Source organism: Rhinolophus hipposideros (genome assembly GCF_964194185.1).
Source record: "Rhinolophus hipposideros genome assembly, chromosome: 21".
Taxonomy (NCBI): Eukaryota; Metazoa; Chordata; class Mammalia; order Chiroptera; family Rhinolophidae; genus Rhinolophus; species Rhinolophus hipposideros.
The window spans coordinates 18,905,662-18,924,213 of NC_138067.1; the positions used below are offsets into that span (position 1 = coordinate 18,905,662).

The 18,552-nt window shown below is 40.2% G+C and overlaps 1 protein-coding gene across 1 annotated transcript; it reads right to left on the reverse strand.

Moving 5' to 3' along the window:
• Nucleotides 1-999: 999 nt before the first annotated feature.
• PSMD7 (proteasome 26S subunit, non-ATPase 7) lies at nt 1,000-9,437 on the reverse strand. The gene is made up of 7 exons (XM_081032905.1): nt 9,241-9,437; nt 7,075-7,166; nt 6,137-6,229; nt 5,382-5,479; nt 4,728-4,808; nt 2,723-2,814; nt 1,000-1,987 (listed from the first exon to the last, which is right to left on the reverse strand). Exons 1-7 carry the CDS (start codon nt 9,312-9,314, stop codon nt 1,549-1,551), a joined length of 969 nt encoding a protein of 322 aa, XP_080889031.1. The 5' UTR covers nt 9,315-9,437; the 3' UTR covers nt 1,000-1,548.
• Between the last annotated feature and the right edge of the window lie 9,115 nt (nt 9,438-18,552).

Below are 18,552 nucleotides of genomic sequence, written 5' to 3' on the forward strand. Positions count from 1 at the left end.
ACCCACTGCTTGGGATGCCGTTTTCATTCCCCTGCCTAAAGCCTCAGAACCATTGCATCCTGGCTTCCCTGACTACTCCCTGGAAAGTTAATGATCCAGGTTTCCTTTCTCATGTCTGTTGTAAACAGGGAAGCCAAAATGCGGAAGCTCCTTTAGTACTCCTGTGGTTTTTAATCTCTCTGAAACTTTGAACTGTGTACTTCAAATTTCTTTTACTGTTAGATGCACAACCATCTCATTTTTGACTGCTGCAATAGACAAGTAAAACTTGGTTCCCTGTAGTTCTTCCTTTGCCATCCTTTTTTAAATCTCAGAATTTTAATGAACCTAGAAGTAAACCCTGTTGTGGGCATGCTTCTATTTATGTAGAATAAAAGTTCAGTTAAACATCATACTACTGACCTTCAAATTTCCACTAGCTAGCTCTGTGTAATAAAAATGGATACTTCTGGAAACTTTTAAGTATTATAACATTATGGTTTCTGAGCTTGAATTGACTTAGTTTTAGTGCTATTTTATTGTATTCTTAAACCTTTGGACAATGATAGCCCAGATGGTGCATTAGAGAACTTTAAGGTTTTAACTACTCAAGAAAAGAAATATCCAAGTGACTACTGTCTGTCAAATGACAAAGTACCTTATTTGCTCCAAGAGGAGCCCTGAGCACTTACTTTGGGGGCGCTTTGTTCTTGTCTCAGTAATGTCCCCGTTAACCTTGTGGTCTGAGGTACTCGGCCCTACTGCAGTAGAAACTGAAATGTGTCCCTGAGGAAAAGCTGCTCTACGGACTTCACAGATGAGGATTTCGAGGCAAACTAGGGTCTTCTGGGCTCAGCTGAGCACTCTCCTCACTACAGCAGGATGTTTTTAAAGGAATGAGATGCTTTCATAAAAGATTCCAAGTCTAAGATGATTCTTTAAGGCAGCTTCAACTGTCTTGGCTGCTTCTGAATACAACAGATCGCCACTCCCAGAGTCAAAAACGACTAGAACACAGACTTAAAAACAAGCCATTTAATTGTGTCTTTGAAGGTAAACAATACATGGAGCTGGATCCCAAGCCCTGAGTGCCAGAGCTGCGGGTCCAAAAGTCCCATGGCGTGTTACTCTCAACGGAGTTCAGAAGGGTCAGAACTCGAGGTGTTCCGAGGCAGAGCACTTTTGGAATTCATGCATTCCATTTAGCAATTTTGCAAACTGCCAGCAACAGACCCTAAGAGTCTTTTGAGATGGGGAAAATTCAACTCCTGGCTTTACATATAAAACAATGAAGAGTATCAAAAGTGTTATGTTTATTTCTCTTCACTTTCCTCACAATCTGAAGTCTGAGCTGTCACATCCCCCATGCACAGCAGCCTAAGCTGTGTTTAGGTAAGAGATCCGTCCCTCTGTCCATCCACGTCCATGTAATGCCACAGTGAGAGACCTGAGGCAGAGAGCTCTCAGCAGTACAGCTTTTTAACAAGCACTTAAAATGAAAAGAACCCTCTGGCGGCACACTGAGTTAGTTTATAAGATTTTAATTTACAAATTAAAAAGCTACATGTTTTATTTTTTCTCCTTTTTCTCTTCTTTCTTTACATCACTCTTTTCCTTATCTTTCTCTTTGTCATCTTTTCTATCCTTTTTGCTGTCTTCCTTTTCCTGCCCTTCTTTCTTCTCTGCATCCCGGTTGGCAATCTTGTTGTTGATGAGGTTGTGTAAAGCAATCACGGAACGGATCAGGGAGGCCAAATACACCACCACCATCTGGTCGTTGGTCTTCAGGTAAAAGGCCTTGACGAACTCCTGCAGGCTGACATCTGGCAGCAGGTTGAACACGTCCTGCAGCTGGTAGATGATCTGGTGGTTGATGGGCAGCTTGCCTGTGGCCACTTTGTCCAGGTAGCTCCTGATATCCAGAAGCTTGGAGTTCAGTCCCTTCAAGCCATGGACCTGGTTTGTGATCCGCTGGGAAAGTGTGCCCACGGTAGTGTCTTTGATGTCTCTGTAAGAACCCACAAGAACAGGCCGGAAAAAGGATCAGTGTACTTAACTGTATTATCATGCAGGTTCGCATGTTCTGAGGAAACACCCAGATTTGTAGCGAGGGGGAAGTTTTCCAAAGAAAAATGTTACTTCTCTATTTTACAAAGAACTGAGGATAAACTGCCTTAATTTTGTTTTCATTGGGAGGCATGTATTTTATTTTTCCCATCACAGGGCATTTTCAAAAGAAAAGAGAGAGAGCTACAAATGAAACTACTTTCACTTAAAAAAAAGCTCTCTCCTTCCACTTCCCTGTTCCTAACAAAGGGTGGCATTTTCTCCACCTGCATCTATATGATGCTGTGAGTCAGCAGTAACTGTTTGAACTGGAAGGGATGTCATTGTTTGACAAAAACTATGACCATTCTAAGTCAGGGTTATATAAGTAGAGTATTTTAAAATAAAACCCATCCCAAGAAGTAGATTCTCTGCAGAAAACTGGCTTGCTACATTCCCTGAAAAGGACGCACACTGGACGAGGATATGCCTACTTATTTTCACACTTAATTTCTGTCATAGTAACACAGTTTCCAGACAAGGTGCACTAGTCACAAAGTCATCAATCATAACCCCAGACCCTTCAGAAATGACCCAGGCCCAGACCCCAGGGCTCTGTACCCCTGATATGGCTGTCTCCCTTCCACCAAGCGGCCTCTTGGGCTGCTTCCGGTCCTGATGCCATACTAAGTCTCACCGTAACAAGTGTTCGACTCCAACTTCCTCAGCTTCCTCTGCTCCAATTTCACTGGTCACATGCTCAAATGTTTTTGAGGTTGGAGTTCCATCCTGGGAGAGGAAGCTTAACTATAGTTACTCACTTACAAGAAAACTGGCACATGTTCCTTCTCACACCTTGATTCCTCTGCTTTAAGCCAAACCACTTCGTGGGTGCATTACTGGGTTTTCCATGGCAAGGGTGGGGAAGGTTTGCTTTGGAAGCTGTCTTCTTTTCTAGGCTAACAGCACAGTGGCCCTGCTCAGTGACAAGCTCTGCTGGGGCACCATTAGCTTGTTTTCTGAGGAAAATCTTGAAATCCTCTCAATCCCACAGTGGAGATTGATTAGGAAGTCTTGATTAGGCTGATTCTTAAAGTAATAGTTCTTTCTAGAAAAGATAATATACAGAATACCTAAATTTGAGGCAAACTTGTCAGAAAATATAACTTTTAACCATCTATTATTGTCCCTCGAATTAAATGATACCAGAGCACCAAATGATGCATTAGAACAACTAGCTTTTGGTGGCCTGAATTTATCAAAGGATCTGTGCAGGAATGTGGTACACTGTGTCACCTACTGACTTCCTGATGGAACTCAGGAGAGACTTTTCTCCGATCTAGTGCCAGAGGAAGCCGTGCATCTCCTATAAAGGCTGTAAAATGTCTGCGACGCAGGATAGCACAGCAGTGCTACAGACTCTGCAGCCAAAGTGCCTGGGTTCAAAGTCTGACTCTACCATGTATGTGATAAAGGAGCTGTGGGATCTTGGGTAAGTCACTTAACTTCTAAGTGGTATACACCTTAGCTGTTACTGTTTTATCCAGGATAGTATAAATCCTGCCAATGCTATTTTCCTCTTGACTTTGTATGCTAGGATGGTTAGAGCCTTTTAGCCTCTTGCAGGACTTCATGACATGCCTTTTTAGGTATGAGTTTTTCCCTGGCTTCATCTTATAAATGACCCTTATGTTCCCTCTATCTGCTATTAAAAAATCTGGCTTCCTTAGTGTGTGTGCATGCATGCATGCATGAGTCTAAGCAGCCTCAAATTCCTTTTTGAAAGAGGCAGCGTAAAGGTTAGAAATAACTGTATCAAGACAGGGATGAAAACCTTATGGCAACTAGACAATAAATTGGATGTAAGCTCCCAATAGCAAGACAGAGAAAACAGGAGGATAAAGCTCAGTGCCACGAACATTTGCAGGGACCTAACCCAAAATACCTTTTACCAGATATAAAAACTGAATATAAGGATAAATACTACATATCGAAATCTAAAGAGAGATGTTAATCTATCCCTCAGGCTTTTGACTTTGGAAACTCAAGATCAGGCTATCTGCACACGTAAGATGCAAATATTTTATGCTCCTGACAAAACACATTTTCACTTCAAATTCTATCCTAGAATTGGAGTTCAGTTTTCCTGGAAACAGAGAAAAGCTATATTCTGACAGCCCTTTATGACTACACCCAAAATACAAGTTAACGAACCACAAAGCAGGTTCTGCATGAGGACAAGATGAGTATTCAAGTATCAAATCATACAGATGGGTCTTGTCAGCTAGCTCCAGGCAGCTCTGACTTACTCTATTTGAAAATCTATGCTCTAGTCTTAGGGATTGAAAATCTTCAAGGAGAAAGGAATAGTGGCCCAGAGGGGGCCCAACAGAGGAAACTGCATTAGATTAACACTAAGCTCACCAGGCTCTCCATTTACTTTGCTGTGAACATCTCTTGGGCCTCAATTTCCTTTGTAAAATGGGACTTTAGATTTCTCTGGTCCTCTCTATTTCTAACATGTAGTGATTCAAACACTCAAAGGGAAAACCCATAATGTCAAACTGCTAACAGAAACCAACAACCTTCTTTTTGTTATAAAGGGTTTGTTGACTTGAAAATGGAAAACAAACAAAAAACCCCAAAACAATTGCCCGTAAGTAACAAATCTAATCTCGTAGGCTCACAGCAAGATGACTTACATCATGAACTTCTTCCACTGAAATATATGCTTCTGTGGGTAGTCCCAGGTCCTTTGGCTTCACGTCAATGATGACTAATACCTGGCAGAGAAACACATCTTAGCAATCCACCTCACACTGAGCACATAAGGAATACTTGCAGAAACTATTCTTCTGATGAGTACTGAAGCAATTTCATTCATTCAACCAGATATGAGCCAGAATTTTTGGTAAAAAGGAGTTTACATTCAAATTATCATTTACTATGTCCTTCACCTCCATTAATTAACAAGCTGAGAGGTAGTATAATGTGGCTTATTAAGCACGAGGAAATCAGAATTAAGACAGCCAGCATTTTAATCCCAGCCCCACCACCTATAGGACCTAACCAACCACTACGAACCTCAGTTTTCTTATTGTAAAGAGGATACCAGGCCCATATAGTTATTGAGAGGACAAAGGAAGACAACTTACATACCTGGCACTTAGCAGGTGTTTACTGTTCCTTATTAAACATATTGGGTTATTGTATGCTACACAAAACATTGCAAATTAACACAAGCTTACAGAGGAAAAGCAGTGAAATGATTTGTTACCCAAATCCTTCCGAAGATGCTCTCATTTGAGTTAGTTGGCAAAGAATATTCAAGAGTTTTGAAGCTAGAGTGCACTCACTGAGTTAGGGCAGTATCTTTTCATGAGTTCATTGATGGCGATGTCATTCTTGTGTAGCTTAGGGCCTGTGTGGTACCACCCAACTATTCTTTCTCTGGCTGGGAAGGAAACAATCAGTGGGTTTGAAGTGTTACATGAAGATCTATGTAATTCCCTCCAAAGGATAAGAACTCCAGTTGTTATGTTCTCTACCTTTTTCAAAATTCAAGACATTTAACTCAAAAACAGAGTTCTCAGAAAATAAGCGGCAAGGGAAGTCCAGAGACATCCATATCTTAGACTAATTTAGGAGAATAGTCATACATGAAAACAACCAGAAAATAATTCTAAGGCAACATATAAACAAATACAAGTTCTTGTCACATAGTTTACAACTCTTGAGTGTTTCAGGAATAAACATTTCTAAAGCAATCTGTTGCTGTAATGAAATAAAATGAAAACAATACACATGATGGAGAGATATATTGATCCTGGTGGTACCAAAGTTCTAGGGGCAGGTAGACTTCACTTGATAGTTCATTTTTCTGCTGCAGAAGGCTAACTCTCCCCCCCGCCCCAAATCTAGGTGGTCTTAAATTGCTATTCTAGTTTCTCATTTATTCTACCTCATTCGTCTACTACCACTAGTCCTACTTAAGTTTAACTAAGGAAAAGGCCCTTGATATTAAAGGGAATACTTAAAAAAGAAAGAACTTTACACACATTCACAGATTGTAAATCAATGCCACAAAACCTTTAAAAAAATCGAGACATACCATTGACCTTCTTAAACATTCCATACATGTTTTCCAAATAATCATGGTCTAAAAACCAGACAGAATCATCTTTGTCATCTTCATCAAAAGGGACTAAAGAAAAAAAAAAAAAGTAAGATTTAGTTTAGGGTGCTGGACAGAACTCGAGAGCACAGGCCACACTGAAGACCCCTAGGCCAGATGTGATCCACCTAGGTAGTTTGTCCAATACTGTATTATAATTATTTTTGAGTTGCTTTCATTATAAGCTAGGAAGTATCACATAAAAATACAGACTTCCAGCTTCTCTTGAAAAATCAGAAGACCTAGAGCCAGATAGAAGCTACCCCCTTTAAAAAGGACACATGGTCTTCAGTTTGCTAAAAGCCCCATCTCTTCCTAATGTTTCCCTTGTGACAAATTACATTACTATCTGCTCCTTTTAGTCATTGGAGTCAGTGACCTCTAGTCCAGAGGTCATGCCAGCAATTATTTTGTTCTTGTTTGTTGTTGTTTGAATCATAAAATACATTGATATGCTCCTGTAAAACGACTCACAAAACAGAATAAAAGGGTAATGGTCTCCAACTTCCCCTTGCTAAGCCGTAGTCATGGTTAACAATTTAGGGCATGGGTTTACAAACTACATCAACTGTCTATTTTTATAAATAAAGTTTTAGTAGACTAGATTCATCCATTTGTCTACATACTATCTATAATTGCTTTCCTGCCATAGTAGCAGAGCTAGGTAGTTGCAACGGAGACTGTATGGCTACAAGTTTAAAATTTGTACTATCCAGTTTAGTGTGTAGCCTTTAGCCTCCCTTTTTATTCTACAGCAATTCTTAATTAGAATCCTGGGTTTTAGTAAAAAATAGAAAACCACAAATTTTTTTTTTACTTTTAAAGTTAATTGACATTTTAACCAGGCTCAGAAAAATGTAAAACTTGTCTTTTACCTGCAAAACTGTTGGATACATCGAGTACTTTCTTTTGCCATGACCCCAAAAGCACACCAACAACACGCTTCTGGTTTCCAACTTTGCCTATTCTGAATGAGAAAGCAGGTCAGTCTGACAGGCACACAGAGATGTGCCAACAATTAGATACTCGAGGAAATATTCATGATACAGATACAATTGAATGAGTCGACCTGGGAACTAATCCCACTAAAGAAATGTAATCGAGTTAGGTCAGTCCTTAATATTAAATTCTAATAAATATAATGAGTAATTCATGAACTTTGTACCTGGTAGTTTTTACTCACTGTTAACTGCAAAGTAATACAAGCTTGGAAAAATCTCAAGCTTTATAGAAATTTAAAATGGAGAACACGAAAACTCTCCTGATCTTAAGTTTAAATGTATTTTGAAAAACACATTTAAGTTATGTTACCACATTTAACTTTATTTTTTTTGTAGCTTACCTTTCTCTTTTAACTTTTCTCATCTTTTCTATCCTTGAATCTTTTCAGGGATAAAGATGCTACAGTACAACCAGTTTTATGGTCCAGCTTGATAACTGTTCTCTGGAATACCTATTCCATGGCAACAGGCCCCACCAGATGTTATAATTCTTTGAACCAGATAGGGGCTCAGAAAGTGATCCTGACCCAAGGCACGTGTGTGTCATTTGTGGTCTCTCTGAATGGCTTAATTAGGAGGAAGTCAGAAGTGAGCTGGTGACTAATCACACTGAGAGCAGGGCTGAATGAGTGAGCGATTTTACTTCAGAATTTCTATCTCCATATCAAACCTCAGTGATTTTGTCCTAAGGAGCTACAAGTGTAGCAAGTGAGACAGACACAGTACAACTCTGTTAAAAGGAGATACAAAAGCCACTGGGAAATGAACTATGATCCTTATAGTACCCTTAACAGTCGCTGGCTTCACATTGGTTTAACTAAATTATTTAAAAATTTATGAATGCTTACTAAATTTTGGGGGGGTATGGATCAAACAAAGTTAGGGATTTTGTATTCCTGGTGGTTCTGATTTTGGGGTGGGGGAAACTCAGCAGGCACTGAGTTTTCACATGTCAAAGAAAACTTCTACACTTAACTGGCTTTTCTTTCGGTCTACAAAAATCCGTTCATAAATCCCTACATCCCTTATCTGACACAGCAGCTAGCAGTGCGTCTGCCTGCACTATGCCTTTAGGAGCTGTTTGTTGCGTTTACTGAATAGAACCAAAATGGTACCTGCCCCATTCGCACCTCTAGTATACTACTGAGAAAAACAGTCAGGACTGCACAGTGGGAAAGCCCGCATATCCTGTCAGGCTGAGGATCCTACAAAGCAGCGGAACGGAACTGGGGACCCTAAACCGCACGGGGTCTCAAGTTTGTTGTTGGCTTCGGTTGAATTAGGAGTCGTACAAGGCAAGATGCAGGAGAATGAATGCGAACGTAAAAACTATGACCCTGCAGCAGATGCTCCCAATGGGTCTTCACACTTGCCAATTCAAGTAATTATCTTGTAAAACTTATGAACACGTGTAACAGGTCCAGCGGGATGAACAGCTTGAAAACAAGCAAGGGAAGACGGAAGAAACCATCTCTGGACGTTATCTTATTCTTTAATGCCAAAGTCTCCAACTGATCTCACTTTTAAAAGAGATAACTGACACCTCATCTACTTTTAAGCTATCGTAAAACCAGATTCCTGCTTAGAAACTTGCACAAGTTCAAACCACGGCTCTTCCAAGGAACATTCAGGGTGCTGAGACCAGAATTTCGGTGACAGCCTTCAGAGGCACGGAAGAGCGGGTCTGAAGGGCTTTGCTACGAGACACAGAGTCTTTTAAGGTGAACAGGCGCAGACGAGGTGACAGGTGGGCACGAGGCCTGGGGGATCGGGGCGAACTGGAGGTTGTCCCCCATACTCTGGCAGCGTACGGACTTGGTAAAAGAAACCGGCAGGACCCGGAGTGCTGGCTGGGGCGGGGGGACGATGCTGGGTGGCCCGGGGCTTCCAGAACCGAGGTTGGTCGGGGCCCCTCGGCGAGTCAGGGCCGCCCTCCGCCCATCAGCGATCCCGCGGCCGCTGCGCCTTCCCCAGAGTGCCCGTGACTCAGCAGCGACTGTGCCGCCAGCCCCACTAGGCCGCCCCGCGCTGCCCGCTCACCGGTTGAAATGATCCACCACACTGAGCAGCACCAGGGGGTGGACCACCACCTTCTGCACCGCCAGCTCCGGCATCGCGACACACCCCGCTCGCCAGGCTCCACTCCCTGCGACCCGAAAACACAGGTAACCTCAGCGGCAGGGACTCTAGCAGACCCTGCAGGCCCAGCTCCTCCTCTTCCGGCTTGGCCGCCTCCGCGCGGCGCCCTCCTTCCGCTCCCAGAGTGCCGCGCGCGCGCGTCGTTCCCGGGCTGTCCCTGCGGTCGCCCGCTTGAGGAGGGGCAAGCCCAGAGAAAGGCGGGAACTTCCTTGGGTGACTAGCTGCGAGTTTCCCTGGCCTTGAAAGCTAAAGGGAGACTGAAGACTGATAAAGGTTGACTTCCTGGTATTTGGCCCGCACCGTTCTCGGCAGCAGCTTTGCGCCTCAGTGTTCTCTCACCTCCCCACCTCCCGTCTGAAGACTAGAAAAAAATACCAAGAAAAAATATAAATAGTAATAACTGATATTTCCACCATCCAGAAAGTGTTCACTTTCGTTTCAAGTCAAAATCCTCCAGAACTTCTTAGGGAAACTAAATCTCTAGCATTAAGGGGCGTCCTTACAGTAGATTCGGTAATTTGTCTCTTGTCATTTTATTGGCGCGTTATTTCCCCTTAATCTTCACTGTGGACACTTTGCAGGTAATCAAACCTGTATTTATGTTTTCCACCGGTCTTTATATTACCTACCATTTAAGTAGCGCTGGAAGAACGCAGTTTGTGCCTGGAGTCAGACTATTCAGGTTGCTTTTCAAATAAAAACTTAGAAAAGGAAGAAAAAATGGAAGGCAATATGGAAATATATTTTGATATTTAGCCAGGAAAGAGAAAAAAGACTAACTGGGGAAATTAAGGACTTAAGCTTATTTGTAGAAAACAAATTACTTAAAAATCCATACAAGTTTATATTTCTAATTTTAAGTTGCTGTTTCTCTATACAAAAACAATACTTAATTGTTTAAGTATATTTAAGGATTATTTAAGAATTAATTAAGAATTATTTAATTAACACTTTCTTAAGAATAAGAATTACTTATTTATCTGCTTTTTTAAAGTTTTATTTTTCAATTACAATTGACATACAATTGTTTATCCTGTCTTTAAACACCTGTTACCTTCCTGATATAACCAGATGATCTGACCTCTGAAGAATAACCAGGAGACTTTTTCTCTGAATCTTAGCCTGCTTCCAGTGTAATTAGGAAGCTTTTGATACTCTTTCTGGGTCCTACCCATCACTTATTACAGGTACTCTTCCTACTTTGGGGAACATATCTTTAGCTTTTCCTCATTCCTTTTAATATTTTTGATTTGGCAGTGAATTGATTGCTACTACTCCTTAAAGAACTTTTTAAGAAAATTTAAGTTAGCCCTCGTTGTGTGATATGTTAAAGCTTACTTGCTGGTGTTTATTCCCTGATTCAAAGTAGGCATTCTTGTTTCATCTGTTATATAATGTTATTCGACACAGAGTAGATATGCAAATATTATGTAAAGTGCTTGGAAGGATTTTCCTCCTCAATTTTGTAATTCAAGATTTAGTAGCGATCGGAAGATCAAAGATTGATTTTGATAAGGAAGCACTTTTTGGACTAAAATACGTTTAGAGTATAAAAAGATGATTTGAAATCATAAGGAAGTTGTTTTACACGTTGACCCCCCCCCCTTTTTTTTTTTTTAAAGAAACTATTGGCTTTTTTATTTTTTATTTATTTTTTTGTTTTTGTTGAGAGCCCACTGGCCCATGTGGGAATCGAACCCGCAGCCTTTGGAGTTAGGAGCACGGAGGTCTAACCGCCTGCGCCACTGGGCCAGCCCCCCCCTCTTTTTTTTTTAATGGAACTGAATTGAAATCATACTTGGCATTGTAGCCACTACTGGGGGCTGAATTCGTTCAGAAAATGCAGAAGCAGATATAAGTAATCCCTTTCTTTTGTTCATTGAATTCTGGACTTAATTTTAAGGACCTGATGAGAGTTTAAGGGTAATACATTTTCTTTTCCTTTGATCATTTTTTTTCATGTTTTTTCCCCCCAGATTTATTGAGATGTAATTAATATACCGTGTTTCCCCCAAAATAAGACCTGGCCGGACCATGAGCTCTACTGCGTCTTTTGGAGCAAAAGTTAATATGTCTTATTTTACTATAATATATAAGACCGGGTCTTACATAATATTAATATAATACCGGGTCTTATATTAATTTTTGCTCCAAAAGACACATTAGAGGTGATGGTCTGGCTAGGTCTTATTTTCTGGAAAACACGGTATAACAATGTGAAGTTTAAGGTGTACAACATGACTTGATACACATATATGGGGGGTGGTTTACGTGCCAAAAAAATGTATACAAGTGGACACTTTGGTCAGCATTGCTCAAGCAGTAGTTTGCTGTAAATCAGAAGTGTCTGCACGCTGATGGTAACCACTTTGAGCACCTCTTGTAATTGAAGAAGTCAAACATGACTTGTATTCCTCTTTTGTTACCTGTACATATTGAGTATTACAATTTTAATACAGTTTTCCTTTCTTAAAATGTGTACATTTTTTTGACACCCTCTGTATATTGCAAAATGATTACCACAATAAGGTTAGTTAAAACCTCCATCACCTAACATACTCACCATTTTTTTTTTGTGGCGAAAACATTTAAGATCTGTCAGGTATATAATACAATATCGTTAATTTTAGTCACCATTTTGTACATTAGATCCCTGTCTAATAACTGAAAGTTTGTACCCTTTGACCAACGTCTCCCTTATCCCCAGCTTCTGGCAAACACTATTCTCTATTTTTATGTGTTTTGCTTTTTTTGGATTTAGTGAGATCATACAGTATTTTTCTACCTCACTTATTTCCCTTAGCATAATGCTGTCAAAGTCCTATATTGTCACAAATGGTAGGATTTCCTTTTTATGGCTGAATTAGATTTTAGTATGTACATATATACGTATGTACATAATGAAATATATGTATATATAGTGAAATACATATATAGTGAAATATATGTGGTGAAATATATATATATGGTGCCCACAAATGTATATACATTCCCCTCCTTTTTCTGCCCCCCCTCCCCCCCGCTCAACTCTGTTTCAAGCCGTTGTTTCTCAGTCTAGTTGTGTAGGACACAGCTCCCTGGCCCATGCTGGTATTAGGAACCTTGCGCTCCCCCTGCTGAGGCAGTCGGTTGTGGGGCCATCCGCCACTCCTGGCAGCACACGGTAAACTGCGGCAGCACTCAGCAGCCCATGGCAGCACACACCAACCTCTGGCTGCTCATGGCAGCCCAGCTCCAGGGAGAGCTGTTGTTCATACTCTTAGCTGTAGAGGGTGCAGCTCACTGGCCCATGTGGGAATCAAACCAGAGACCTCGACAGCGCTGCAACCACCTGAGCCACCATCTGGCCCTATCCACATTTTAAGAAAGGAAAAAACTGTATTGTAATACTCAACACATACAGATAACAAAATATGAATACAAGTCATGTTTGACGTCTGCAATTACAAGAAGTGCTCAAAGTGGTTACCATCAGCGTCCAGACACTTCTTTTTTTTTATTTTTTTTATTTTTTTTATTTTTAAATTTATTTTTCAATTATAGTCGACATAAAATATGGCTCCCAATCCTGACTCACTGGAATCTCTACTCCACCCACGTTTTCAAATATTTTTCAGATTCTGTCACTACTCAGGTTAAAATCCCTCCAACAGCTTCCCATTGCACTGAGAATAAAATCCAAACCAATATGTAGACTTTCCAAGCCTAACGTTTCCCCTCGCCTCCTACCACTACACGTATCACGGTCCAGACACTTCTGATTGCAGCGAACTACTGCTTGAACATAGATAACATGTCTTAAAATGTGTATACATTTTTTGGCACCCCCGGTATATAACATTTTCTTCATCCATTTCTTTATCCATTCATCTGTCAGTGGACACATAGGTTGTATACATGTCTTGGCCATTGTGAATAATGCTACAATGAACATGGGCGTGCAGACATCTTTTAGACATAGTGATTTCATTTCCTTTGGATATACATCCAGAAGAGGGCTTGCTGAATCATATGGTAGTTCTATTTTTAATTTTCTGAGGAATCTTTTCCTTTATTTGTGTTTTCTTCATTTTCTTTCATCAATGTCTTATGATTTTCAGTGTAAGATCTTTCACCACCCTGGCTAAATTTATTTCTAAGTATTTTATTGTTTTCAATGCTGTTATAAATGTGATTGTTTTCTTTATTTCTTTTTTAGATTTTCCTTTTAGTATATAGAAACACAACTGATTTTGTATCCTATAACTTTACTGAATTTGTTGATTAGTTCTAACAGTTTTTTTGTGGAGCCTTTAGGATTTTGTGTATATAAGATCATATCATCTGCAAACAGATACAATTTTACTTCTTCCTTTCTCATTTGGATGCCTTTTATTCATTTTCATGCCCAGTTGTTCTGGCTAGGACTTCTAGTACTATGTCGAATAAGAGTGGTGAGGGTGACCACCCTTGTCTTGTTCCTGATCTTGGAAAGAAAGCTGTCAACTTTTGCTATTGAATATGTTGTTAGCTGTAGGCTTGTCATGTATGTGTTTTATTATGTTGAGATATGTTCTTTCTATACCTAACTTGTTGAGAGTTGTAAACATGAAATGATGTTGAATTTTATCAAATGCTTCTCCTGCTTGTGTTAAGATGATCATGTGGTGTATCACATTTATTAATTTGCGTATGTTGAACCCATCCATGGTGTAAATCCAACAAGATATAAATCCCACTTGATCATGATGTATGATCCCTTTAATGTACAGTTGAATTCGGTTTGCTAGTATTTTGTTGAGAATTTTTGCATTCATGTTTATCAGAGATAATGGCCTGTAGTTTTCTTGTAGTGTCCTTATCTGGCTTTGGTATCAGGGTAATGCTGGCCTCATAAAATGAGTTTGGGAGTATTCCCTCCTCTTCAGTTTTTGGAAGATTTTGAGAAGGATTGGTGTTAATTCTTCTTTAAATGTTTAGTAGAATTCAGCAGTGAAACCATCTGATCTTGGGCTTTTCTTTGTTGGGAGGTTTTTGATTATGCTTTGTTTTCCTTATTCTGTTCAGATTTTCTGTTTCTTCATGTTTCAGTCTGTGTAGGTTGTATGTTTCTGGGCATTTATCCATTTATTCTAGGTTATCCAATTTGTTGGTGTGTGATTGTTCATGGTAGTTAGACTCTAATTATCCTTTATATTTCTGTAGTATCAGTTGTAATGTCTCCTCTTTCATTTCTTATTTTATTTGTGTCTTCTCTCTTTTTTTCTTAGTTTAGCTAAAGGTTTGTTAATTTTGTTTATCTTTTCAAAAACAGTTCTTAGTTTCATTGATATTTTCTATTGTTTTTCTGGTTTCATTTATTTCTGCTTTGATCTTTGTTTTTTCTTTCCTTCTGCCATTTTTGGGCTTAGTTCTTCTTTTTCTAGGTCCTTTAAGTATAAAGCTAGGTTGTTTGAGATCTTTTTTCTTAATGTAGACTTTTATGAGTATAAACGTCTTTCTAAGGACTGCTTTTGCTGCATCCCATAAGTTTTGGTATGTTGTATTCTCATTTTTATTTATTTTAAGATATTTTTTGATTTCCCTTTTGAACCATTGGTTATTCAGGAATATATTGTTTAACTAATAGTGTTTGTGAATTTTCCAGTGTTACTCCTGTTATTGATTTCTAGTTTTATAATGTTATAGTTGGAAGAGATATTTGGCATGCTTTCAATCTTCCTACATTTGCTAAGGCTTGCTTTGTGACCTAAGATATGATCTATCCAGGAGAATTTTCTGTGTATACTCGAGAGGAGTATGTATTCTGCTGCTGTTGGATGGGATGTTCTGTATATCTCTTAGGTTCATAGTTCAAGTCCCCGGGGATGCTGCCACAGCCAGTTTGGTGCTGGGATGGATTGAGTTCCTGAGGCCAGAGGAACCATCTGGTGCCACAGGAGCGAGCTATAGCTAGGGTGGTTTAGGAGCTTGGCCTGTCCCTGGTGCTGGGGTTTGTGGTAAAGTTGGGTGCTTATTTCACTTTCCTTCCCCCCACAGAGAGGGTGTCTCCCCACTGCTGAGGTGCCTAGGCTTGAGGAAAGGGTGACAGAAGAAATGTGAAACTGTCTTCCCTATCTTCTTCAATTCAGCTTTTCTTATTTCTATGCTCTACCCATGTGCTATAATTTCTTACCTGAAATTCTTACCTCTTGTGAAAGTATTTTTGCCTGTTGATAGTTGTTCAAATTGGTATTTCTGGGAGGTGTGAGTGCTAGGAATTCCTGTACTGCTCTCTTACTCACATCACTCCCTCTGATCCATCTTTGTGTTTCGATTTAGGGAGATAGTCCGCACAAACCCTAGTATCTTGAAAGTGTTCTTATTTTTGTTAAGTCCAGAGCATGGAATAATGGTCCTGTAACTGTGGAAGCAAATCGTTTGAACTTTGCGTCTCTATTTGTCATCTTACTAGATTTGGAAGAAAAACGTATAGCAGATACACCACCTCAGCCTAAGCTGTGTTTATTGTTGGGTTCAAACATTCTTGGGAATGTCTGGCAAGCCAGGGTAGACCCACCAGAACTCAACTTAGATGAGTCACTCAGAAACCTAGAATGGAACTCATCTTAAGAGAAGAGTCACGTAGACCAGTTTGACCCAGAAACAAAGCCTCAGTCTTTGGAGGGAGAACAGTGATTCTTGAGATAGCATGAATCTGCCACTCAGATTTGGCTCTCAGTTCAGCCTGTCATGGAATTATATCTGAGTCCAGAAAGCCATGCTGGGTAAACTTTATGAGAAAATTGAAAGAGTTGTTTTGTGAAATCTCTGTGAGATATTCTAGCACAAGTGGTAGCACTGCTTATAGTATTTCTCTAACAGTGTATCCTAAAAACGTGGAGAGAAGACTTCTTATTCACTTTGCAGTTTTGGCCCCTTGAGGCCCCAGTACTTGTACAATGGTGATGGCAAGAGACTGGAGTCTGTAGGCGTTGATGGTGGTTAGCAGTGTCAGCAGGTCTGGAGGATGTGAAGACATGTACCAGACAGGGGCTAGAGCCGGGAAAAAATAAAACCAAGGATACCACCGACTCGTTGTCTGCATGTACAAATCCCTGGGATTCTGAGAAACTTAGTAAAGTGCTGGAGCTCTACAATAACAAGTGGAATGCAATGGCTGATGAAACACTGATAATGTGTGTGTATAGGACGGAATTATGTATTCAACAAAGACTGTATAAAAATAGTTCCCTGCCTATTATAAATTACATACATTGCTCAAGGCCTCTGTTGGTCATTAAAATTTTTTTCCTAAGAGGAGTTCTTTAGATTTCTCTATCATCTCATAATAAAAGTAAGAAAATAATTTTAAAATTCTAGTACTTTATTAATCAAAATTGACAGCATACAAGGAAACATCAGGCAATGAAAAATTAAGATTTTTAGAAGTTATATATACAAAGGAAAAAAGCATTATGAAGATACATATGTGTGTCTGTGCATTGAACTGTGATTATGTTATAATGGACTTAGAGGCTATTAGATATATGCAATGGAGGTAATCTTGGAAAATTAACATCCTTCCTGTCTTTTGGCTTTCCTATATAAAACATTTGCTCTAGTTTTTGGGAGGCTCCCATCTGTGGGGAAGGTGTGGTTCAAAAACAAGGTAAGTTAGAGATAAATAGGTAGTATTTAGCTTCTGACATGCAAATTGGTTATTCATTAAGCTAATACCTCTGCAAGCTCGGACGTTGTCTCGAGAGATAATTTTCTAAATCTTTTTATTCTCCTTGTTTCCATCCTAGCTTAGAGATCTCAGTTTATAGGGACCTTAATCCAATAGTTTAAGGAAGTGTCCTGTCCTGCTCCCCGCTAAGGCTTAGCCAGAATCAGGAAGAATGAAAATACGATATAAGGGAGGTAAAAATAAAAAATTCCACTGCTTTTCCTTCCAAGGGAAGTGAAGGGTGAAGACAAGCAAGGTGGTCAGATGGGAGTGTTCCCTTCTTTGGGCTTTGTCTCATGTCTCGGAGAGTGGGTGGTGTGTTGGACAACTGAGGGTACCTGAGGGCAGGGAGCAGTTCCTACTATCTTGTGCCTTGTTTGGGACTCAGGAAGATCTCAGATTTTCCTGCACTTGTGTACAGCCCACTGATTTGACAGCACTGTGAGGGAAGTAGAATGAGGGTTTTGAGGTTTGGCTGCCTGAGCCACCATGATTCTGGTGTGTGGCACAGCAAGAGAAGATGGCCACAGTGGGGGAAGATCTCTGCTCTGCGCTGAATCCCACAGCACAAGATGCCCGAGCTGGCCTCAGATGGGCTGAGGTGTGGCCACTTGGCCTGAGAGCACTCTTAGAGTAGCCGAACCACAAGCAAATGCCCCAGGTCCACCAGCCATGGAATGGATTTTGGAGGCTAGCATTGCCCCAGCAACCAGGCAATGAGGCATTGTATCCGAGGTCAACAGACTCTGGCCAACGCACAGCCAAGGACCCTCATGAGGACGAGGCCCCTTTCCTCCGTCGCCACCAAGTCATGTACACACCACACCTCTCTTCACATACCAGTAGTCCTTAGGGAGAGAAGGGAGGGTAAGGAGAACACCAGCTAAGTGATGGAAACTGTTCTAAAGGGATTGTTTAAGCCAGTTTGGACATTGAATTTTTAAAAAGTTATTTTCCCATGTTAATCGGCATATGGAGGCTTGTGAAAGATGGTTAGTTACAGACAAAAATGAGAGTACAGGTTGTCTGCACATTTGACTGTCAAATGTGAGATAAGTTTGTGACCCCAACGTCAGTAGGTCCTATAATCCTCAAACCCTGTACTTTCTTCTCCTTATTGAGGACAGCATGTGGAGACTAGGTATAGTGTATCTTGGGTGAGAGGGAGAAAACTAATTTCTCTGGAAAACTTAGGTGAGCCACCCTGAGTTGCTAAGAATTTTGTATGGATTTTCTATAGACATGTATGATCTGGTTGTTGATGATAGGCAGTTTATTAAAACACTTTAAGCTTAAAACTCTTTGCTGAGTTCTAAATCAGGACAGAATTCTGACTATAGGATCTCTCAGTCTGGATGTTCTATGTCCCATAAACACCTCAAGTTGAGCTGGGCAGAATTGAACTTGTCATTTTTCTTCCCAGATTTGCTTCTTTTGAGCTTAGTAGATGCCCCCATAACCTAAGTGGCTTATTCAGAAACTTGGATGTCATTCTAGATTTTCCATTCCTTTTCATAGAAATC

Bases quoted from the DNA above. Each gene is read 5' to 3' on its own strand.
- PSMD7 (XM_081032905.1), bottom strand. From the start codon at position 9,314: ATGCCGGAGCTGGCGGTGCAGAAGGTGGTGGTCCACCCCCTGGTGCTG. The intron at 5,480-6,136 runs GTATGTCTCGAT...TTTCCTTCCCAG, and splicing joins AATGTTTAAGAAGGTCAATG to CCAGAGAAAGAATAGTTGGG. The intron at 4,809-5,381 runs GTGAGTGCACTC...TTTCTCTGCCAG, and splicing joins AAAGATACTGCCCTAACTCA to GTATTAGTCATCATTGACGT.